Below are 25,626 nucleotides of genomic sequence, written 5' to 3' on the forward strand. Positions count from 1 at the left end.
ATGAAAGTTTGTTGTCCAACAGTAAGAATTAATAAAAGCCATGAGGAAAAACAGTTAGAATAGTTAAAGTTATCGGCAAGTTATTTCCATAACATATTTATATAAAATAGTATATGATACGGACCTTCATTGGGCATAGAAACACAGTGGAGCTAAAGCCACAAGTCTGATAATGTTCTATTTCAAATTTGAGGATGAACTTTAAAACTCTGAGTTATATGAAACATTTTCCAAGACCATGTCTTGTGATTATGACTGCATGTAGCATAAGCGCCTAAATGCAGAATGGTAAACAGGACAAAATACACATCATCTAGAGCATATTTCTTACGTTCAGTCATAATCGAGTTGTTATAGCAGTGTATTGTACTAGATTCCATTCATATACTGAGGCAGAAAGCAGATTATTTATAAAATATCCAGCCTGCAGCTGACAGCAGATGTTTAGCTCTTTAGACTGACAGCTATACAGAACTGTCGATAAACATATACAAAATATCAGCGACTGCATGGAAATAATAGACAAACCATCTATTTTTGTATTCGTCTATATATTTACGACAAGTCTCAACAGTTAACTCATTAGTTTTATGCTTCATACGTAATTTATCCTACTATGGCATGGTATGGGGAAGTCCCTTGTCATGTGGGCATGAGGTAGGCATGATGACATAGCAAGTCTTCTTCGCTTGAAGATATTTGGAATGAGAAATAAACTTGTGTGCCTCTAGCTTCTTGGAAGATTGGAAATCACCATATGAGAGATTTACAACGTGTTAGCGAATCACATCGCATAATTTAGTGGAAAATGGACATAAATAATAATTCTTCATGAATCCATCAATATTTCTACTGTATAAATATGCACACTTTTGGAGTACATTTTCTAATGGGTGTTGTTCACTGAAGCTTGCCTGGGACAAAACAGCGGGACTTTTACATCATTCAATAGGTACATGTTTCATAATAATGTTTTCATTTTCATAACGCTCACTTTGATATTTAAACATATTGACATAAATTCAAATATTACTCTAGCAGTAATATTTCTACTGTAAAACAGTGGTCTTACATCGATGCTGAGGCTTAGAACTTTTTAATGATATACTGTATAGTTTGTCAAGATTAATTACATTCTTTACATTAAAACTATCGAGTAACTTTGAACAAATGTAAACAAAGTACGCTTCAGAGTGTGGGCGCCCTGAAAAACATTAACAGGGCGCTTAACTTTTACTTGAACTTTTGCTGACCTTTAACACCTGAGAGGGTTTAGAAACCTGTTCAATGTAGAATTGTGAAATATCACAACAGAAGTCGCACACAGAAAACAAACAGACACAAACACATGCATAATTATCAGATCTGCAGTCAACCAACACAATCATCCTAAAATACATAATGGCTTAAAGACATCATTTCAAACACAGTTGTGAGGAGCAGATGCCTACCGAAAACATCACAGCAACAATTATACGAAAAGTAAACAGTAATTTAGCGTCAAATCTGCATGTCTAATTAAAATTTTGTTTGTTTTGGCTGCATGTCTTCTTCATTATTAGTGGTGGTTTTTGGTAGAATGGTCAAAAGAAACTGAAGGGGAAAAAAAAACAGATCAACTTAGCCAAACATATAGAGGTCTTAAAGCTATCTTATGGCTTTAGAAGGCTTGCATAATTCAGATGGACTACTTATATGATACCTTTATCACACTTTTATGGTGCTTTATTTGCTATTTTGTAGCTTTACAGCCCCGGAACCCTTTCACTTTCAATACAAGGAAAAGACCAGCCTGTACATTCTTCACTGTTACTCCTTCTGTGTTCCACAGTACAAAGAAAGAAAGTGCACTATTCCTTTAAATATGGTCCCTTTAAAAGCATTTGAATCTTGAATTGCATGTTAAAGAGTGTGTGTTAGTGGAGTTATCATACGTACACACGATGCCCTCAGGGCCACACACATGCCTCTCCATGCACTGGTCACACTTGAGTCCCCTGGCACCGGGACGACACTGGCACTGCCCAGAACGTGTATCACATGGTGTGGGAAATGCACCATTAGTGTCGCACTTACACTCCTCGCACTGGCCTCCCACCACATTCGGGTTACCATGGAAACCTGGAGCGCACCTGCGGAGAGGAAAATGGAATTTAGTACACAATAAGGCCTCTTTTACAAAACGTGGGGATAAAAAGGGGATAGATTCCGGTTCTGGATGCTGATTTGTCAATACAGCATTTTGCAACAAAGGCACACATTGATCTAGTGCTGCAACAACTAATCAATAAAATCACTAATAATTGATAATAAAGTAATCAACAATAAATGTAATAATCATATAAATCAGATATCGATTCGTAACGTCATTTTACATAAGTGAAAAATGTGTTTGCACAATAAAACTCCAAAATGTTCAGCACACATGAGCACTTTATAAATACTTCAAAGGAGATCATAAACACAAGGTTTAAAGTGGGTGAACAGGATGTCAGCACCATAAACTATCAAAGAGTCATGACATTTGAAATATTCATGAACGGAACTGTCTACTTACTGTTTTGCACTGGGTCCAAGTGTTTTTAACTGCCCCATCCTTCAATAACAGTTCCTTTTCAAAGCTTGAATCATTTTATGATTGTTCACAAGCAATCCACATTGATATGAACCGGAAAAAAAAACATGCAATCCACGCTGAAATACGCTGAAGACATTTCCACATCCAGTTCCCAGTATCATCCTACACTGAAATGCACATCACCGGAAATGCATCTAAACGATCAAAGACGTCCATCCAGTGCATGCTTACATACACCAACATTTAAAAATAGCGCAGATGGGCAAAAGAACGCATCCATGATGCGTTTGTTCTCAAAACAGCAAGAGGCAGCAGCTGAATGACAGAGAGTGGAGTTGTAACTTGACACACGTCTTTTAAAAGTGGTCCGAGATATTTATAAAGCAGTCAAAGATGTCTGTCTGTGCATGTTTAAATACAAAAATAATTTAAAATAGTCCAGATGGGTCCCCTTTGGTGTTCAGGAATAGTTAGGCCACAGTAGGCCTTGTTTGTCCTTCTCTCTCAGTTTATGAACTGAAGCACTAGTGGGTGGGGCCAAGGGTGTGATGATGTAATGTAGGTGTTGATGTTTTTGAGCTGTAGAGGCGGTCATCATTTAATGTACCCCTAGTAACGTAGGGAAGTCGTGGAAGTAGAGAATGAGGTATTTTTGCAGCTTTGTTTCAATAAATGCTTTTATTGGATTGGGGATTAAGTTTTGAGTTCTGAAATTTACAGAATTTTTTTATAGTAGAAAGACCTCTTATATGTCAACATATCAAGGAAAATTTTGATTCCTCATGACGTGTCCCCTTTAAAGCTGAGGCGTACAATTATTACTTTGTAAAAACATATTCTCCAGCTTAGTTTAATAAGCAGAGACAGCCATAGGTAAGCCATTGATAGGCTGATGAAGTATAAACACTGTGACTCTGTGGCACTATCAAAACATTGCTTTGTTTATTTGAGCGACCAGCCCAACACAGCAACATTAGCTGTGTTTCCATCCTCATACTTTTAAGAGAATTTTGGGGTATTGCATTAAAAATGCTGAATGCAAACACGAAGATGTGAATAAAATCTCTAAAATGTGCATTGAAAATGTGCTCGCTTGAGGTGGATAAATCTTTTATTCAGTAAGAAGACGTGCATAAACTACAACAGAAACACATAAACCAAAAATATTCCTATAGAATTTATACAGGAATACAACCATGTGCATCAAAAAAGTCATGTGACTTTGCCTCAACAAGCCATGTGAATACATACAGTAATTTGCTCAGAGAATATCATCAATATTATCTCAAATGTTGCTCTGGTTACTGTGAAATACAAAAGTCATCAAAATGATTGTGTACTATTACCTCCCAGAATGCTTTCATTCCAGACAAGCAAACATGAAGTTTATCAGAGCGTTTTGTCTGCTTGCTCTAAACCGCAAGTCGTTTATTACATGTAATAAAAAAGCCACAATGGCTTCAACTTCCATTTTCATTTATCAATTTGCTGCTTTATTCGTAAATTGATTTAGCAATTTTCCTGTTTTTCGCATAAATTAAATTCACAACTTGGATGGAAACATAGCTACTGACTCAACAAATAGTGTGAGTTTGTCCAAACATTGACAGATGGGGGGAGTGTTCGAGATACCTGCTTATAATCCATCATTATTTTTGCAATTCCATTTTGTGATGCTAGTGGTGCAGAAATTACTCACTTCACCTTTCAGGTGACAGCTGTACATTTTCACTTTTTTACCATGTAATTTTAATTTGCAACAAATTAAAAAGTGCAGATGACAGTGGAAAGCACATGCTTATTTTCAGAATTTTATTGACAGAATGGACTCAGCCATGTAAATAATGACTTGTTTTACATCATTTAGAAACTTTTTTATACCTTTCACAGTGTTTTCCCTCATAGCCTTCAGGACAGGCAGTGCAGCGGTACTCATTAGAACCCTCCGTCTGACAGCTGGGACTGAAACTGAGAGAAAGAAAGAGAGGAAAAGCTGCAGTGTGTGGACTTAACTGAGGCTAGATGTGTGTGTGTGTGTGTGTGTCACATACTTGTTCTCTGGGTTGAGGAGTGGGCACGCACAGGGTTTGCAGTCGTCCGGGAAGCCGCGCACCACCCCGTAAAACCCTGGAGCACATCTCTCACACTTATCGCCTACTGTGTTATGCTGGCAATTCTAGATATAACAAAAAGGAATAATGACACTATTAATGCTTTATTACATGTAATAATACTGTTATAACATGTAACAGTCGTGTAGCATTAAAGGAATAATTCACACAAAACTAAAAAGTCATTATTTACTCAGCCTCATGTAGTTCCAAACCCAAATGCTATTATGTATTCCATGGAACACAAAACATAGAATACAATGACAATTTATATTGACTCCAAATGTCAAGCTCCAACAAACTTATATGAAAAAAATATGCTTTGTATCATCGCACCAGGTTTGATGTCATTGGTAGCAAAATGGCATCAGTTCTTACATCGTATTTGAATGCAAAGTACCAGTTTAAATATGCAGTATGGAAATGAGATGTCAGAGCTTTGGCGGAAAATAAGATTTTCTGTGAATTACGAACACATTTTTAGTATTTTCCTCACATAAAGCTGTCATATGGCTTAAGAAGACTTGGAATATAGTGCATGAGTCACTGTTTTTATGATACTTTTTTGGAGCTACACAGATATGGAAAGGAGCTGCGTGACGATTAAATTAGAGTTTTATTTTATTTTTTTCCCCAGAGTAGAAAGCATTTCAAATGGGTTTGGAATGACATGAGAGTGAGTAAATAATGAATGTATTTTTTTGTGAACTAACCCTTTAAAACAAGACAACAGTTGATATTTATTTCAGACTGGATAAAAAATAATACAGCTTTTCAACTAAACAAATGAAAACTATTCATATCTCAGTCTACTGAATAAAAACACAAAAGTAAAAGAAAGAAAGAAAGAAAGAAAGAAAGAAAAGCAATGACAGAGGAGTGCCAGGTTGGAGTGTAATCAGACTGCTGAAGATGTGGTTTACTGGTCTGTGTCGCTCTGAAACTTTCATTAACTTCTTGTGTACCTCAATTACTCAAATTACCCCCCAACACACTCGTTTACCATTTTCAATTTGAGAAAACCCGTAAAATGCAAATGATATTGCCATTAGCATGCAAGCAATTGAAAGCAGCGGGCTGACTGCTCGCTGTAGAGTTGTGTGTAAAACTCCAAGACACTAAGAAAAAATTGTAAAGGTGACATAATACAGCAGCTGTTTCAAAAAGTATGTTACTTATCAAGACAAAAAATATAAGGCATCATAGGCAATTCTCCAGACATGAAGGCTGTTCCAAAAGATAGGATTCTAAGATACCTAAAATCAAATGTACCATAATAAACCCAAAATACCCATAATCAAAGGCGGCATTTCATGGATCCTTCCAGACAATCCAAGAATGGACTGGAGTCTCAGTAAAAATAAATAAATATAAAATACATCCAAGATGGCAAACAAGTGAATTGTTGAAGAGAAATGTTGATTTTACATATACTATACAGCCTGATCTCTTGAAAATTATGTTACTGTGGCAATATTTTTGCAAGATGATATTACATGGTTCATTACACATATCGCTGCATTTCTGAGATGAAAATGTCCACTGTATGGTGCTAAAAGCAAGTTAAATGTATGTGTGTGTGGGGGGGGGATTTGTTCCCCTTTTTCTCCGAATTTGGAATGCCCAATTCCCAATGTGCTTTTAAGTCCTCGTAGTCGCGTAGTGATTCGCCTCAGTCCGGGTGGCAGAGCCAGATGAGGTTTTTAAGGTTAATGCTCTATCATGTTTTAAATCAAACAGTTTTATGTATTATTAGTTAGTTTTATGAATGTATTATTTAGTAAAAATGTTCACTGACCATTGATCTCCTGTGCACGTTCATGATAGGGCACGAGAGCAAGAGTTCATGCAGCCCCCTCGTGACATTGGGGCGTTCAAGCGAAAACACATTTTGTTTATCTAAAAACAGTCTGCCAACAGAACACAACACAGCTGCACACAAACAGAGAACAGAATTACTAAACATGTCTGAAGAGTTTTTAGTCGAAGAATTGATGCATTTCTATGCCCAACCTTATTTTTTTTAACAGAGTACTCGGAAATCAGACAGAAACATAGAGGAGGGTACAGGCAGCCACAGTCACACCGTGTCTTAACCTGACGACAAACGACAAGTGATAAAAGTTTTTTATTTTTTTATTGTAATAAGAGATTTGTCCTAACCAGCAGTGACGAGTGACGGTACATTCTATCAATCACTTGTTGTCTATTTTCGGCATCACACATGTAACTCCGTCCACTGTAAACTGGCACCGGTCCAAAAATGTTCAAAAAAATAAGGCTGGGCATAGAAATGCATCAATTCTTCGACTACAAACTCTTCAGACATGTTTAGTAAGTTCTGTTCTCTGTTTGTGTGCAGCTGTGTTGTGTTCTGTTGTCACTATCGTTGTGGCGGACTGTTTTTAAGAGAAACATAACGATTTTTCACTTGAACACCCCAATGTCGTGAGGGGGCTGTGTGAACTGTTGCTCTCGTGCCCTATCATGAACGCGCACAGGAGATCAACGGTCAATGAACATTTTTACTAAATAATACATTAGATTTCAGTTTGTTTCTCACCAAATTTTACTGTATGCTTTCATAACAATCATGAGTCTCATGCAATAATTTATTTATCTACAGTCAATGGAAAAAAACCCTGCACATGCGACATATCTTTTACCTGTGTGCGGCACACACACAAGGAATTTGGCCTCTGAACAGAAGCTTCCAGTATATACAGAAATACAACAGCTAGACAGAATTAAAGGATAATATGAATAATACTGTATATTTAAGTAAAGTTGTTATACAGGAAATGGGAAAAGGAAATTATGCTAAAATTGGTTTGGGTTTATAAAGGTAGTATATATATGAAAAAGAATATGTAAAAATAGTGAGTTTGCATATTGAACACTTGGGTTTGTATAGGTATCTTGTCTAAATGTGAATTTACATGTTGTTGTTTTATACGTGCACATATGTATTGCACCATTCTGTATACTTTTATACTGTATTGCACTAAACTGTACTATACTGTACCATGGCTTAGATAAACGTCATGTGAATACGCCTTTTAGATATGTTGTCTATGACAGTAAGCTCCGTGCATCTGCGGTTGAAAACAATATGAAGTAGCTTACATGTAGCAAGCTACTTTTGGTGTGTAGCTTGTAGTGTAAATTACTTCTTTCTCTGAAATGTAGCTTTTAGCTTAGCTTAACTAATGTTTCTGTTGAGTAATTGGAAGCTTAGCAAACACTGCAAACCAGCTCTGAGGTGAATCACAACATTACAAACTTTGATTTAAAGCAAAAAAGTATTTGAAAATCTAACTAAAAGACAAAGAAACAAGAAATGGGTACATAATGTCTTTAACGAGGGAATGAACTACAATCCCATAAAGCATTGCGAATGATTTAATAGAATTAAAAACCATAGAAAATATAAAACTATTGATAAACATTATATTGTATTTTAATTGTATTGCAGAATTGTCAGATATTTACATATGTACTAGTAGTTTGATAGTGTTAGGAGAGCGACTTGCATCATTCACAGTGCGTCTCTGAGGAGCTCTTTTGTTGCGCCTTTTCCCGCGATTCTCTGATTGGTGGATTTCTCTTCAGGATCATGGGTAGTGTAGTTCTTTACCAGGAATTATGCTATTAAACAAGATTTCTAAATAAAAATACAAATTAAATCATTTTGAAATAACCCAGAATGATGGCTTCATCAGAAACATATGCCATCGATTTATAACCACAGAGCTCACTGTAGCCTGTCTTTAAAGATTAAAAATTAATTCACCTATGGAACCAGACTGTTGCACTATAACGGTCAAGAAGTATGTTCTTCCTTAAATGGAATACAAACTCTGACAGTATGCAAATTCGGAATCTTCTATGGAGTTGCAGTTCCAAAGTAAAATATTCCAAATCCAAATCTGGAAGACACTGCTTACTTGTTATATTGAGAAGTAAAAAAACAAAAAACAAAACGTGGCATAGTTTCATTTCTTAGCCTGTTATGTTTGAAAAACCTGAACCCGATAAATTACACCTCTTGTACCTGTTGTTGTCTGCAATGATCAATTAGCCATTGTTTTGCTGAGAAATTCTGACAGCAAGCCTGACCATGTAAAAATTCAACTCTTGATCCACCTTAACCAATCAGGAAGGAATTTCCAAAACAATGGTCCAGTCACAGGACTGCTGCTCAGAAATGATTTGTTTAAAAGTGTACCTGGCAGACGGATGTTTCAGGGTTGCACAAGTCACTGTTCCCATTACACTGGCACTGAACACAGCTGCCAATGCCCACTCTGAACGAGGCGCCACCAGTGTGCACCGACAGTCTGTAGAACCCGGCCGCACATTCCTGCATAACACAATACACACAGTTATTCACACACAAACACACACCTTGACAAGCATGCTCATACAGGAAAAAATAGTCCTCTGTTGAAACCATAGCAACACTCCCTCTCAGTCTCGCTCTTCAGAATTAATCGCATCAATTTAGTACACCATCTGTTCAGGCTGAACTTGCTAAACGCCTGTTTAAAAATACTTTATTAACCACAGTATGTGGCGTTTCAGAGTTACGGCCATCTGTCTCCACGCAGCCCCGTCCAGCCTGAATGTGAACAACTGACACTCTCTGATCTGTAATCGTTGTTTAACACACTCACACTTGTTAAAGATCTCACACAGGCAGTTTGTGGGTGGAAACTGGCAGAAAGCGTTCTTAAGACATTAAGACTCGGAAAAACAGAAAACACTTTGATAATGTGTGCTGTGGAATGATCTACACAGCTGTTCATACTTTGACATTCGGGCTGTTTTTCCAAGAGCTGTTGTTTTTCTATAGCCTTGTTATGAAAGAGCACGTCGGCACCTTTCAAAAGCAGTTTAATTATTGTGACATCACTGTAAATCTATGTGGGAATTTCATTTCTTAAGACTTTTTCATAGTTGTTTTTTGGGCAGTTTTATGAACAACGATGTGAGAAATGATTATGTGCTTTAATTAAGCTATAAAGTACAAAAGTTTGCACTCTATTGTGAGTACAGCAACCTAGTCTCATAGAATGAACGTTACTAATACTGCATTTCTGCAAACATTTCTGCAAACTTTACGTGCAGCTTTCTATATTTTGCCACAGTTTCCAAGAGAAATTAACACTAAAGGCGCTACAACAACTGTGCGTTTCATTCACTTTCACATAAACCAAGAGTACAACGGCTGATTATAATTTTATAAACACGTAATTTTACCTTTATTACTCACAAACTGCAATGCTATGATATCCAAACACTTTTACTCTAACGCATCATTTGAAAAACCACACATTTTAATGCTTGTATTACAGACCCACCAACATTTACACACTTATTCCAAAGTGGTAAGCTTGCACGGTATCTCACCTGATAGAGTGTTGGACTTCTTTACAAAAAATCCAAATTTGCCGCTCTCTATTGTCACATGCAAATGAGCTTGTGATTCACCTCAAATGTTTGCCAGAAGTTTGCAGCTCTTCGCTGGTAGTGGTGAAACTGCAGCAAATTTTGGCAACAATGGACAATTTCCAGCAAGCTCATTTGCATGTGAAAATTATCAGTGGTGAATTTTCGGGAAGTTTGTGGCAAATTTGCCACGAACTCTTGATTTTTGTGAGGGTTTGGACTTGGAAGATAGTGGTTCGAGCCCAGCCAAGCACGCAAGCTGGCACGTGTAATGAAAGTGTCAAAGAAGCGACACCAAATGACGTGGTTGCTTCAGAAAATAAGCTTTACATGTCGCATTTGCTTTTAGTATACTATCGGTTAGGTTTAGGTTAATGTTTTAAGTTCTCCTCCATCTAACATTCACCTTAAAACATTTCACCCTCGTGTGATTACAACACCATCTGACTCGCTTTTGGCGCCCCCTGCAGGACATTTCACTGAGAAACTGCCTCCAAATGTTTAATGATGCACGTAATTTCCTTTTGCAAAAATTTTGCCACGATCACGTAATTTTCATGAGATCAGGCTGAAATACAGGCATGGCTAAAGGCTGTCAATTTTACTGCAGGGTGACAAATAATTTTTTAAGAGTACAAACATTCCACTACAGTCTCTCGGGCCACATCCATACTAAGAATTTTTGTTGGAAACACATTTTTAGTTCTCTAAAGTCATCTTTTTCCAAAGTATGCACAAATGGAGATTGTTTTCTAAACTACCCATTTATGGTAAAGCAAAAACAACCTTCTGGTTTGGACTAGAGGTGTAAACAGAGAAATTAATGCGTTTTTAACCGAAAACATATTAGTGTTGATGTGGCCTTAAAAACGGCATGAACATTATTTTTAATAAAATGTATATAATGCAATTTAAAGTAGTTTTAGATTGAGATTTAATGTTTCTTTATTTCACAGTTCATGATGAGGACAGACAGCAGTACAATTTACACATTTTACAGGAAATTGCTAAAAATGTAAAACACAATTAAAAAAGAAAATGTTTTGCTTATGGATGGACCAATGATTTAAATATATTAGTAAAAAATTATCACCCTTTTTAAACAAAAAGCTACCATGTCAAGTTAACTTCGAATACTAATGAGATAATGTAGAATTATTCGATTTATGATGTTTTACAACTCATATCACAACCTTCTGGCACACAGTAGCAGCTCTTAAATGTCATACAGTGCTGTGGAAAAGTACTTGCCCCCATCCTGATTTCTTCTGTTTATGTGTATTTTTCATACTAAATTGTTCTAGATCTTAATATGAGATATAACATAAAACAAAGGCAACCTGAGTAACACAATATATATATATATATATACATACACTACCAGTCAAAAATTTTGAAACACTTACTCATTCTTTATTATGATTTTTATGTGAAAAACTAACTGCCCCCTTAAACTTAATAGCTGGTTGTGCCACCTTTAGCAGCAACAATTGCAACAAAACACTTCCGATAACTGGAGATAAGTCTTTCACAACTCTGTGGTGGAATTTTGGCCCATTTTTGCAGAACTGCTTTAGTTCAGCCACATTGGAGGGTTTTTGTATCCTTGCGCTTGAGCTTCAACTCACGGACGGATGACTGGACGTTCTCTTTTAGGATTTTTTGGTAGAGAGCAGAATTCATGTTTCCCTCAATTATTCCAAGTTGCCTGGCCCTGAAGCAGCAAAGCATCCCCACAACATCACACTATTATCACCATGCTTGACCGTAGGTATGATGTTCTTTTTTTGGAATTCTGTGTTGATTTACGCCAGATGTAACAGGACTCCTGTCTTCCAAACAGTTCCACTTTTGACTCATCAGTCCACAGAACATTCTCTCAAAAGGTTTGAGGATCAAGGTGTGTTTTGGCAAAATTCAGATGAGCCTTCATGTTCTTCTGTGTTAGCAGTAGTTTTCGCCTCGCCACTCTTCCATGGATGCCATTTTAGGCCAGTGTCTTTCTGATAGTGGAGTCATGAACAGTGACCTTTATTGATGCGAGAGAGGCCTGCAGTTCCTTGGATGTTGTCCTTGGCTATTTTGTGACTTCCTGGATGAGTCGTCGCTGTGCTCTTGGAGGAATTTTGGAAGGTTGGCCACTTCTGGGAAGGTTCACTCTTGTGCCAAGTTTTCTCCATTTGGAGGTAATGGTTCTCACTGTGGTTCTTTGGAGTCCCAGAGTCTTTGAAATAGCTTTGTAACCCTTCCCAGACTGATGTATTTCAATCACCTTTTTCCTCATCATTTCTGGAATTTATTTCATAGTGTGCTGCTGGGTGAGACCTTTTAGGCAAATTCATGCTGCTGAAAAAGTTCTATTTAGGTGTTGATTTGATTGAACAGTGCTAGCAGTAATCAGGCCTGGGTGTGTCTAGTCCAGCTGACCCACATAATGAATGCATAGATTTGGGGATTTAGTAACTAAGGGGGTAAATACTTTTTCACACAGGCCCAGTTGGTATTGGATAACTTTTTTGCTTCAATAAATAACATTATAATTTAAAAACTGTATTCTGTGTTTATGTTAGATTTTGTGTTTACTCAGATTGTCTTTGTTTTATGTTAGATTTTGTTTGAATTTTTGAAACAATTTAGAATGAGATATACACAAAAACAGAAGAAATATTATGTAAAGAAGCCATTACCTCACAGGAGAGACCAGCGTATCCCAGAGGACAGTCACATTTCTCTATCTGATGGGCTATTTCACTGTCCTGTGAAGGGGTGCCCACTTCTGCCACCTCCACAGAGATCTCAGAAATTCTGCATGTCATCAACAAACACATAAACGGATCCCATTTAAACACATGAGGTTTCTTTAAAAAGTTCCTATTTTGATATTAAACAACATATTCCATATTATTGCATAACATGGATGTGTTAAAGAAGCCATTCAACTCCACTATCATTAATATGCTCACCAAAACACTTCTGTGAGACGCTTGCTCAACTGACGCTATTCTTAAAGAGACAGTACCGATTTAGCAAAAGAGCTTGTGAATCGGAATCAAATCAAATCTGAAATCAATCCTTAGCCCTACTTACGTGTACTTGTATTTGTAAGTCAAGAATAGTTTTTTTTTTTTTTTTTTTTTCTTCCATAAATCTCATTTGTAAGTTGCTTTGGATAAATGTAAATGAAATGAAATGTAAATTTAAGCTATAAACTATGCCAGTTTTTGTTTCCCAGAATTTATCTGTTTGGCTATTAAAGGTGCACTCAAAAATAAATAATAAAGAAGTAAAGTACGTTTTAGTTCATGATGTCGTAGACTTACTCTGATACATAGTGGCATGGATGCAGCATCATTCAAACACAATAGTTTTCAGTTATAGATGCCAATGTAAAATTTCACAATTTACAGTCAGCCATGATAAATTTAATCCATGAGTGAAAGTGTCAAATAACAGGACGGTTACTGAGAATAAACGAGTAGTATTAGGCTGGTCATGTGATCCTAATATGGCAGCCCCCAAGTGCAGATATTTGAATAGGGATATACTGTATACTATATACTGTAAACAATCATTATTTGTGCTAATGAATATAATATACTTCACCTTTAAATTAGAAAGTTATATCAAAGTGGTGCCAAAGTCACAACCTGCAGAGATGAGTTCATTGCACTTTTTCGAATACTTTTATTGCAGTTATTAATACATAATAGCAGTTATTAATACATAATAAATATAATAATAATATATAATTTGAAACTCTGAAGACTCTGAAGACATCCCTCTTTAAATAGATGGAAACACAGATGTTGCTATAATAATAATAATAATAATAATAATTGGGTTGTCCCAAGTATGAGTACTGATACTTCCTTTTCAGTACTCACCGATAAAGATTCCTGTGCCCCCCCCCCCCCCCCCCCCGAATTCTATATTTAACAGTTTATTTAAATTGGGGTCTAAATAAATTAATTCATTAAAACTATAATCAAATGTAAATAGAATATTTAAATTTCAACATAATAGTATTATTTTTATCAAATGAAAATTTACACAGAACCTCACAGCACAATCCAAAATACAACACTGGAGTTATTTTTGTCAAATGAAGAGCTGCACAACAGAGAATCACAGATATGAGATATTGCTTAAATATTATACAATTACTATTGATTATATTAGTAGTAGTATTACAGTGAATATAACATAACTATTTACAGTAGTGATATATTTCTGTCATACAGTTTTTAAAATTAAGCTTTTATTTTTGCAGAAGCTTTCATTTTGGACTGAAGCCCTTTCAGTTTCTGTGTGTTTTTGACAGTAGCTACTCTGTAAAAGCAGGCCGCTACGTGACCTAGTGTGATAATTAAACTGCAAAAAGCTGCAATTCAATCAAATAAATATGTAGTCTTTATGTGTTGCGCACTACAAAGTGAATTAGCACTCTGTTTGCTGTCATCTGCTTCAATTAGAGTGCACGATTCTCATGATGGAGATTTAGAGATCCTTGTTATGAGCAGACGACTTCACATTTACAGTCAAACATTCTTAAAACAAGATCTATTTACTTTGAAGCGTGCAGCACATGCAAACTATATATTTATCTCATTAAATCACAGCCTCTGCAGTTTCATAATCATACTAGGACATAATGTGATTTTAATTTGTGCTCTGAATGTTTACGCAAAGACATTCATACAACAGATGGTATCGGTTTTTAGTATCGGAGCATTTTTACAAGCACAAGTCAAGTACATGAGCACGGTATCGGACCCGATTCCAATACCAGTATTGGTATCGGAACATTCTTAAAAAAATAAGCTGAAGATTTGTTACCTGCTGTGTCTCATGACGTTGCCATGTGATGCCTTTATCAGGATATATTCAACATAAAACAGCACATCCATGAAATCCTCACGAGACATTGACCTGTCGTCCTTGTGTTTCCACTCGTGCTGAAAAAAAGTAATGTTTTTATTCATGCAGCAATTGTGGAAAATAAGACCAATGGTTCAATTTTCATGAGTGCGCAAAGCACAGCGCAATACACTACAACCATGCACAACGTCTTATCCAATTTTCATGTGAGCTCTAATTCTAAGTGCAATTTTCGTGCCAGCGCAAAGCACAAATGGGCGTGGGTAGGAGTATTTGCGCTACTGTGGGTGTTGGCATGCAAACTGTGGGTGTACTGTATGTAAATGAAGTGGCACAAAGCGCAATTTTCTTTTTTCCTAAGAATTTGGTCATTGCGCTAAGACATTTCAATACCACCTCTTAACTCAGCCCAAAGTCCAAATTCAGTTCCTGCATTTGCAGTTTGGAGATTTCATCAACAGGTGGAAATAAAGTTCATGTCCAAATTCTGAAAGTACAGAACATCAAATAATGTCCGTGGCGATTGCTGTTGAAGCCATTTGTTGAAACAAAAAAATTATGATATTCAAAAGTTCAACTTTTCAATTATTATTATTATTTTTATTGTTATGTTTATATGTATTATATGTTAAGTATGGAGTGCCACAGGGATCGGTTTTAGGGCCTCTGCTTTTCTCCTTATACATGCTTCCCCTGGGAAATATTATCAGGAACCATGGAATAAGTTTCCACTGTTATGCCAACGATACTCAACTTTATATTGCTTCTAAACCCAATGAAATTTCACAATTCTCCAAATTAGCAGTGTGTATCATTGAAATCAAAGATTGGATGGCCAGAAATGTCCTTCTACTCAATTCTGACAAAACAGAAGTACTAATTATTGGACCAAAAACCTCTAAAAATAAGATGCTAAAATATAGTTTGAGTCTCGATGTATGGACTGTTACATCGTCTTCAACAGCGACGAACATAAGTGTTATATTTGATACCAATCTGTCCTTTGAAAATCTAATTTCCAATGTTTGTAGAACAGTATTCTTCCACCTAGGAAATATTGCTAAATTACGACACATGCTCTCTGTTGCTGATGCCGAAAAACTAATTCATGCGTTCATGACCTCAAGACTAGATTATTGTAATGCATTACTGGGAGGAGGTCCAGTAAGTTCAGTAAATAAACTTAAATTGGTTCAAAATGCAGCTGCCAGATTGCTGACATGAACCAAGAAATATGATCATATTAGCCCCATTTTATCATCGTTACATTGGCTACCTGTTAAATTTTGTATTGATTTTAAAATTCTGTTAACTACATTTAAAGATTTGAATGGTCTAGCTCCACAGTACTTAAGTGACCTTCTGACATGCTAAATTCCATCACGTTCATTACGATCGCAAAATTCTGGCCTGTTAATAGTTCCTAGAATACCAAAATCCACAAAAGGAGGTAAATCATTTTCCTATTTGGCTTCTAAACTATGGAATAGTCTCCCAAACACTGTTCGAGATGCAGACACACCCACTGAGTTTAAGTCTAGTCTAAAGACTCACCTATTTAGCCAGGTATACACCTAATTTATCCATCAACTCACAATTAGGCTGCTTTAGTTAGGTCTGCTGGAACCAGACCTTTGAAACGATGTGAGTTGACTAGTCATTTTCCACCAGTTGTCATATTGTGAATTTTTCCCTTTTTTGGAATGCCCAATTCCCAGTGCACTTATAAGTCCTCGTGGTCGCGTAGTGATTCGCCTCAATCCGGGTGGCTGAGGATGAATCCCAGCTGCCTCCATGTCTGAGACTGCAAACCCACGCATCTTATCACGTGGCTTGTTGAGCGCGTTGCCACGGAGACATAGCACATGTGGAGGCTTCACACCATCCACCGCGGCATCCACGCTCAACTAACCACACGCCCCACCGAGAACGTACCACATTATAGCGACCACGAGGAGGTTACCCCATGTGACTCTACCCTCCCTAGCAACCGGGCCAATTTGGTTGCTTAGGAGACCTGGCTGGAGTCACTCAGCACACCCTGGGATTCGAACTAGCGAACTCCAGGGGTGGTAGCCAGCGTCTTTTACCACTGAGCTACCCAGGCCCCCATATTGTGATTTTTAAGTCACTGCAAAAGTGGCCGGTGGAACAAGTTGGAGAGGGTAAAATGTTTGGATTTAAATAACTTAATTATTTTATAATATTTTCATTTCATTTGAAGTGTAATTTGAATTTAGAAATATTTTTGGTTTAAATTTTCTGTGTTTCAATAAAGGATTTTAATCAAAATCAACCGGTAGAAGTGAAGTGCACACTGATACAATCACTATATATACTAGCCAGGATTTGTAACTCAGTAGATGAAAATTATGAATAATAATTACTTAATTTAACAGCGCATACATCCAAATTCTGACGAGAATCACATTTTCCATGTGCATAAAATAAGCATGTGTCACTGTCATAGAAATATGCCTGACATTCATCAAGGACGCAGTTAATGCACAGAAGAACGTAATTTTCAATTCTTCAATTCATTGCAAACAGTCCATTTACATGACCAGCTTCTTATGAATGTGCTGTCTTTGTTTAAATCTTTGGTGCCTGAGGGAATGGACTTTATTGTATAATTACTATACTATACTGATGCAGACATTAAATAACCGGAGAAGAACCTCAGAATTAAATTGCACTTGGTCCAACCTTTTGCAGGCGGGTGATTTCCCAAACCCACTTGTGCCAAGACTTAGTGTATGCTTGCACAAAAATACCAAAACTTCATGGCCATGCCCACTGACTTATGACTTAAGTGCTTATGACTTAAGGCATTGCGTTGCGGCTAACGCTTGCGCTCTTTGGTACACTATAAAACATGTTTTTTCAGGTAAGCAAAAAAGTGCTTTATGTGGTATCTGAATGAACTCACCTCTGTCATGTCAATCTCATGACGAGTCAGCTGGCCAATCTGAAGTGCTGGCATGTGACGGATCATGACTTTGTCTCTTTTCGGGCCGCCCTTGATGATGACTTGGGGCTCATAGGAGGTGCGACCCGTCTCATCACGGGCCTCGTAATAAATCGCATACTTCAACTTGCCACCATAAGCCGTTATCTGAAAAACAAACCTCCAAACATTGAGCCTTGATAAATGAAGAGGAGACACGGTGCCTTGCAAAGATATTCAGACCTTTAGTTATTCTCTGTGACATTTTGATATTTTACAAACCCTATCCAGTGATCTGATGTTGTCCCAAAAACTCTGGAAATTGTGTAGCAAATGTCTCTAGAAAAATAGGCCAAAATCACACCAGAATAGTGTGTGGAGCTGGTTATTCATGCAAAAGGGGGCTTCAAATATTAAAACTAGGGATACAAACAGCATATATCAGTTTTTTAATTTTTTTTATTCTAGTTAAAAATATGTGGATTTATACAAACAGAGATAGGCATTTATTTTAAAAAAAGGATAGCACAAGGACACTTTTCAAGCAAAGCATTTCACAAAAAGAGTTTTCAAATGATAAAATATTAAATATACTTTTCAAAATAAAAAATAAGAAAGTATTGTGGCATCCAGACATTTTGCAGTGTGGTTTCAGTGTCAATAACAGTGTCAAATGGTTTTGGGACCACTCTATAATATTAGAAATACATGTACACTACCGGTCTAAAGTTTGGGGTCTCTTGACTGAAATGTTTCTCATGATCTTAAAAATCTTTTGATCTGAAGGTGTATGCTTAAATGTTTGAAATTAGTTTTGTAGACAAAAATATAATTGTGCCACCATATTAATTTATTTCATTATAAAACTAAAATTTTATAAAAAAAAAAAAAAGTTTTTGAAATGGATGACTTGGACCAAATAATAAAGAAAAGCAGCCAATAAGTGCCCAACATAGATGGGAACTCCTTCAATACTGTTTAAAAAGCATCCCAGGGTGATACCTCAAGAAGTTGGTTGAGAAAATGTCAAGAGTACATGTCTGCAAATTCTAGACAAAGGGTGACTACTTTGAAGATGCTAAAATATAACACAGTTTTGATTTATTTTGGATTTAGTTTAGTCACATAATTCCCATAGTTCCATTTATGTTATTCCATAGTTTTGATGACTTTACTATTATTCTAAAATGTGAAAAAAAAAAAAAAAAAAATTATAATAAAGAATGAGTAAGTGTTTCAAAACTTTTGACCGGTAGTGTATATAGAATAATATGTTGCTGTCAAACTTTTTTGATATTTCTCAGAGTAGGTTTATTTTTGAAACACTAAAACCAACATGTTTAAATTATGTGGCTATACATTGTAATATATATATATATATATATATATATATATATATATATATATATATATATATATATATATATATATAAAGGTAAGAGTAAGGACCCTAGGAAGTAATTGGGCTTGTTACTGAGACATAACCTTTGTGAGAACTTCCACGTGTGACAACTTGCCCCAGTCACCCCCATAATGACAATTTTATTTATTTTTTAATTATTCAATTAAATATATTAAATAAATAATATAAAATATATGTTATATGAAATACACATCAAATACTCTAACAAAGAAATTATATTTCTTGTTATGCAGTCTGAGGTTTAACAGGGCGAGAATAATAATCTAACCATAGATCCTCTGAACTGTTTGGGCAGTCTCCAGTAGTACGGCTCACTCAGATGCTGACGGACCACATCAGCGTTAGCGATGATGTCTGGATGCTGAAAGCTCACGCCTGCTGTGCTCTCCTGTGCATTGCTTTTGTCCACTAGAGGAAGAACTGTCTGCTCCGGCGTCAGAGTCAACTACAGGACAAGAGTAGAGCACATCACTTAGAGATTCATGGTCTTCCCTTGTATTTGATTATAAAATACACTTACGATAACTTAAAACTGACTTGCACTTTGAACTTATTAAACAAAGACAAACAGCATTCACAAATCATTAAACTTCCGTAGTGTGATGTATTTCTGAGTGAACCAGAACAGTCAGTGGGAAATAACGTAGGACAGGACTTAATTTTAGCTATCAGGGTTTGATTATATCATAGAAACTAGGTTATAATATTACTGGTTCATATTAGGGCTGTTGATTTAATGCACTAGTTCAGTGTGATTATATATATATATATATATATATATATATATATATATATATATATATATATATAAAAAAAAAACACACATAAAAAAAAATAAAAAAAAAAAGAAATAAAAAAAATAACAGCAATTAGTCACTCCCCCGGACCGTAATAAGGAATATTCCTACCATCGGAGCAACTCATGTTTTGCGACTCTCAGTCAGAAGGGGGCAAGTGCAACTCTAGCTGTACAGACAACAAACACACTTACTGAAGATTAGGACACGTTTTTGTGTTCAAACAAATCTGGACAGAGTGCAACTCCAAATGCAGGGGTCTTGAGTTGTGTTTTCTCAAGTTTCAAACTACGTTTAACATATCATAGCATCCTCAAAATACAGTGTTTATGACGTGATGCAACCGAAGTGAGACTCTCCAAAAGTGTCTCTCTGACTCATGTGTATAAAGATGCATCATTAGAAAAGCCCTTATAATAAGTCCGCCTTGGACAGATTGACGAATCAATTGTAAAATGGATTGCTGTGGACTGTTGGACAATGATAGGCTTTTGTTCAATCATATGAAAAAAACAACAACTATATATTGACTTCTAAAGCCAATTTTTATATTGTCTTATCAATGTTTACTCATCTGCCACAATAATGTATTGTATTTAATTATCTAAATTACTATATACATTATATATATTGTATTTATAATTATTTAAATATAATTATTTAATCATTACATATCGGCTTACTCTTTACTCCCATACACATGAAGCTCGGTCAGTAAACAGCTTTCTGCACAGCAACTTCATTTCCATTATGTGTAAATAACAAACATGGCATTCGAGGAAGATTTTGCTATTCTATTCTCTGTTGCCTCGTTTTATTTTCAGATATTCCAGAGTTGTTGCTGTGTTTGTTTCCAGAACCCTTATGTTGTGTTCTGGTCATTTTGACCCGGATGGCTTTTTTTTTCATAATTTTGTTTACTTAATCCAATTAGAATAAAATTCCTTGACTTTGTTCACATAGGGTATCTGGAAACACACACAAAAAAATTGGATTAGACTACAAAATACAGAAATATTAAGTGTTCAGGAGCATCTCAATCTTTTACCTAAGCACATATGTGGATGTGCACAAAGTCCTCGGACATGTGCTCACACACACACACACACACACACACACAGACAAACACACACATGTTGTAATTATAAGGACTCTCCATAGACATAATGATTTTTATACTGTATGAACTATAGATTCTATCCCCTAACCCTAACCCTACCCCTAAACCTAATCCTCACAAAAAACTTTCTGCATTTTTACATTTTCAATAAAACATCATTTAGTATGTTTTTTAAGAGATTTGAATTATGGGGACACTAGAAATGTCCTCATAAACCACATTTATAGCATAATACCCTTGTAATTACCAATTTATAACCTAAAAAATGTCCTCATAAACCACTTAAACCTGCCCACACACACACACACACACACACACTCTCTCTCTCTCTCTCTCTCTCTCACACACAAACACACACACACAAAATGTGTGTTGAGTGCCCTTTTGTGCTTTCGGGTTTTACTATCCTTATGGGGACATTTGGTCCCCACAAATTGATAAATACCCGCATACACACACACACTCTCTCTCTCTCTCTCACACACACACACACACACACACACACACTCACACACACACACACACACACACACACACACACACACACTCATACACACACACACACTCTCTCTCTCTCTCTCACACACACACAATGTGTGTTGAGCACCCTTTTGTGCATCATCATTCCATGTACACTCTTTGAGGAATATTTCAAGATCTGTTTATCATATGTTGTGTTTGGGCTTGTTTGAATCAGGATAATCTACTGAAAGTTACAATATGTCATTGTGTATGTTATATGTATGTTTCAAGAAGTAATAAGGAAAAACGTGACAAAAAGACACTTCTATTTATTACAGTATATTTATGTGTGTCTGTGGGAATTTCATACACTAAAACTCACTGCAGTTTGGTCTCAGACTGAAACACATTTGTTCACTGCATTCTACAAATTGAGACCTTTCCAACGATATATAACACATGGCAATCTCATCTTTTTTATGGTTTTATCAACTCTGAATATAACTGTTGTGATAACAAATTTGCAAATGATGAGAACAAAACAGTTCTTATTTGTCAGCAAATTAAAAAATTATTAATAAATTATAAATAAATTAATTCTTTATTAATTGGTAGGATCAGCTATATGCATTGTAAAGTCCAGATTCCAAGCCTTAAAATGACAACTAATTTGTTCAGATCAAGCAAGTGGTTGTTCATTTATTATGTAATTATTATATATATATTTTTTTTTTCTGCAGGGAGTGCCCTCCACTAGCCCAGTATGAGCTCAGTTCAATTAATGCTTCCATCAATAAAACAATATATATATATTTAAATAATATTTCTGGTCATAATTACCAAAAGAAAAAGTTGATAAAGAGATCTAATTCAATATCTTGTGATAATATATGCAATATGAGAGATTTATTAACAATATTAGTGAGCCGGTCATTTTTGGCCAGGAACACAAAACGTGTCAGCACAAAACAAACACAACAAGGGTTAACTTTCTATCACGACCTGCTGTGGAACTGCACTTCAATAGTGGGGTTTCTCTCTTACGAGCACATCTACGGGAACATGAGGGACCATCGATATTTTACACTGGTGTGTATAAATGGGTATAGTTCATAGTGTATGTGCTTTTCCCACTGTACCCTCAGAAATGTTGAATAATTTCTCCTGTGCTGACTTGATGCTGTGGCGCTCCGTCCTATGACGTTAGTTCTCCGGTCTGTTACGCACATGCGCACTCTCCAAAAACCTGTTAGAACGGCGCTTATGCATTTACATGACCACATTAGCCGCGTTCTCTGGGAGAAACCTGGGTGTGTAAAACTGCTTTCTCTTAATCCCTTAAACAGCGTAAGGAAATTATCACACAAATGTACTAGCGGGCAATAATGAACTCAAATGTCTTTCATGATTCATTTTTGTGTATATTAAGAAGCATATGCTGCTAGATGTGTGCGTGAGAGAAAGGAACCCCACAGGGCCACTAAACTACCCTCACAACATCAACACACAATCTCACGACTCACTGACTTAGAAAAATCTCTCTTTTCCCATAAATGAGCTAAAGGATTCACAACTCCTCTCCGACAGCAAACAAACTTAGATTAACTTTGGACTGCAACTTTTATTTAATTTGTTTTGATTTTAGCTCGTTTATAAAGTGTCCTTCAACCATATTCCGCAGCTTGTCTCCATGGACACAGAGAGGATTATAGGAGTTTGTGGATCTACAGGAAACCGTTATTAAAAACAAATAAGGGACATGTCTCTCTGTCTGCCCTTGATGCCTCTCTGGACGTCTTTGTAAAAAAAAGTTTTATTTCCATCATTTTCTCTCTCTAGCTCTTCGGCACACTCAATCGCTCTTTTTTGTGCCTGTTGTGAGTTTGGTTGAGAGAGAATGGCAGGTAGGAAGCTCTGGATTTTTATTAATATTTACTGTTGCCCTGGTAACAGCACATCTCAGCAACATTGGGAGTAGATGATTAAGACAACCATAAATAAATACACAAACAGAGTCACCAGTGTCCTCAACTCACCCCCACAATGATGTACAAGACAAATAAGTCCTCTATTAAAACATATGCTTTAACAATGACAAAACATAAGTAATTCTATCAAAGTAACAGTCAAAAATGAAGAAATTACATACAGATTAAGTAGTTCGTAGAATATCATGCAGTAACAGGGTTGCACACAGAACGTGGAACACAAATAAACATGATGTTTTTGGCCATTAACCTTGTGAAACCCCACGTCCACATGGGTGGACATTGTATTTTGGCTTCACTATATGAAACGCATAATTTAAATGAATAAAATCTGACTGAATACTGTTCACAAGACTCTAGACTGTCATTTAAAGGGTTAAACTTCTGCCGCACTGAGTCACGTGACACGACAGCATGACTTTGATTTCTGTGAAGCGCTCCTACGGACACAGAGCCAACAAAAGTGCCTCTGTAAAGAAATCTCTTTATGTTTTTTCATTGAAACCTGTTTGGTAGTATAGAGTAGTCAATAGTTTTGTTTGATATGCTGCTTTAAGAAATCTGTTCATTTTTACGCATCAGTGTCCTGATAAACATGATGTGCACATATGTGGACACTGGCACCACATTTCCTCAAAAGTAAAAAAAAAACATGTTAGTTATTTTAAATAACTTTCAACTCTAACACATCTGTGGGTCATTTCACTTCATTTTAATATACATTTTGTTATATTAAAATTTTGTTATAATTGTATAATACGATTCTATTCATTAACATTAATAAGTGCATTCCTTTATTTACTGTACATTTTCAAAATATTTCTTTTGGGTTCATCCAAAATCTAAAAATGTGTCTTTCAGAGGCTTTATATGGAGTTAGGATGAAAATAAGGTGCATTTCAAACTGTTCTGAGACCAGTGCAGACAGACAGCACACTGGGGGTTAAGTCATTCACTAAATAGGGAGCAAGGGAGCATCCTATAGCTCTTTATGCAGTTAAGTGCATTCACTCCTAAAATCTGATCAAAAGTTCAGTTTCAGGCTGCAGATGATGTTTGGATCACTCAACATGTTTATCAGACATGATACAATGATAATCAGTACATAGATTCAGAATTTATAATGTATCATTTTATTTTAACATGGTTGACAGTGATTGGATGATGCTGGACATTACTTTGAATCAGAATTAATTATGCTAATTTCTGATGTAATGTCTGTAATGTTTCAAAAACATGAATAATCAACACTCCTGAAAACATAATAAAAAATTTGATGAAGAAAATCTGACTTCCTACAGCTTGGTATTATTTAAAATATCACAATGTAGTCCTGCTGTCCACATATGAGGACATCGATTTTTTTGCTTATTTATTAGATGCTACTAGTTACAAATCAAAAAGGGAAATGGAAAATGCACACAGCAGTCAAGCGGGGGTCTCAGGAGGTTAAAGTTAATATAAATTATTATTATGACACTATTGCAAGTGTTTAATTGTTGGATACATTCGAGAAGGTCAAGACCTCTGAGGTGGGTCAGGCAAGTGTTTAAAACTAGCTACTCTGTTGATGCTGTTCATTTAGTTAGATAATATTTATAATAGTTTATCTAGCATATCGATATTTTGTTTGTTTGTTCATCTGCAATACATCTTTAAGACATTTCCTCTCGGACGTCATAAGGACATTCAGCAGATGTCTTTGAGACGTTTATGATTTAGATTGAATGTAACATTTTAAGTGCTATTTTATCACACTACAATCATGCTAACACACATACATAACATCCTTTTGAAACAGTGAGTATTTTAACATTTATGGATTGGCCCCATTGACTTCCATTGTAAGTGTCTCACTGCAACAGATTTTT

General features: G+C 36.0%; 1 protein-coding gene across 1 annotated transcript in view; it reads right to left on the reverse strand.

Moving 5' to 3' along the window:
• The window catches only part of lama2 (laminin, alpha 2), a 455,317-nt gene that overhangs the window by 104,252 nt on the left and 325,439 nt on the right, over window positions 1-25,626 (reverse strand). The window contains exons 25-32 of the mRNA XM_051644922.1: window positions 19,657-19,833; window positions 17,948-18,133; window positions 14,977-15,095; window positions 12,828-12,945; window positions 8,918-9,052; window positions 4,630-4,754; window positions 4,460-4,546; window positions 1,939-2,132 (exon numbers count right to left, since the gene is read on the reverse strand). Coding sequence (XP_051500882.1) covers window positions 1,939-2,132; window positions 4,460-4,546; window positions 4,630-4,754; window positions 8,918-9,052; window positions 12,828-12,945; window positions 14,977-15,095; window positions 17,948-18,133; window positions 19,657-19,833 — 1,141 coding nt within the window. The remainder of the gene's footprint in view (window positions 1-1,938; window positions 2,133-4,459; window positions 4,547-4,629; window positions 4,755-8,917; window positions 9,053-12,827; window positions 12,946-14,976; window positions 15,096-17,947; window positions 18,134-19,656; window positions 19,834-25,626) is intronic.

Source organism: Myxocyprinus asiaticus, chromosome 19, assembly GCF_019703515.2.
Source record: "Myxocyprinus asiaticus isolate MX2 ecotype Aquarium Trade chromosome 19, UBuf_Myxa_2, whole genome shotgun sequence".
In the NCBI taxonomy this organism is placed as follows: Eukaryota; Metazoa; Chordata; class Actinopteri; order Cypriniformes; family Catostomidae; genus Myxocyprinus; species Myxocyprinus asiaticus.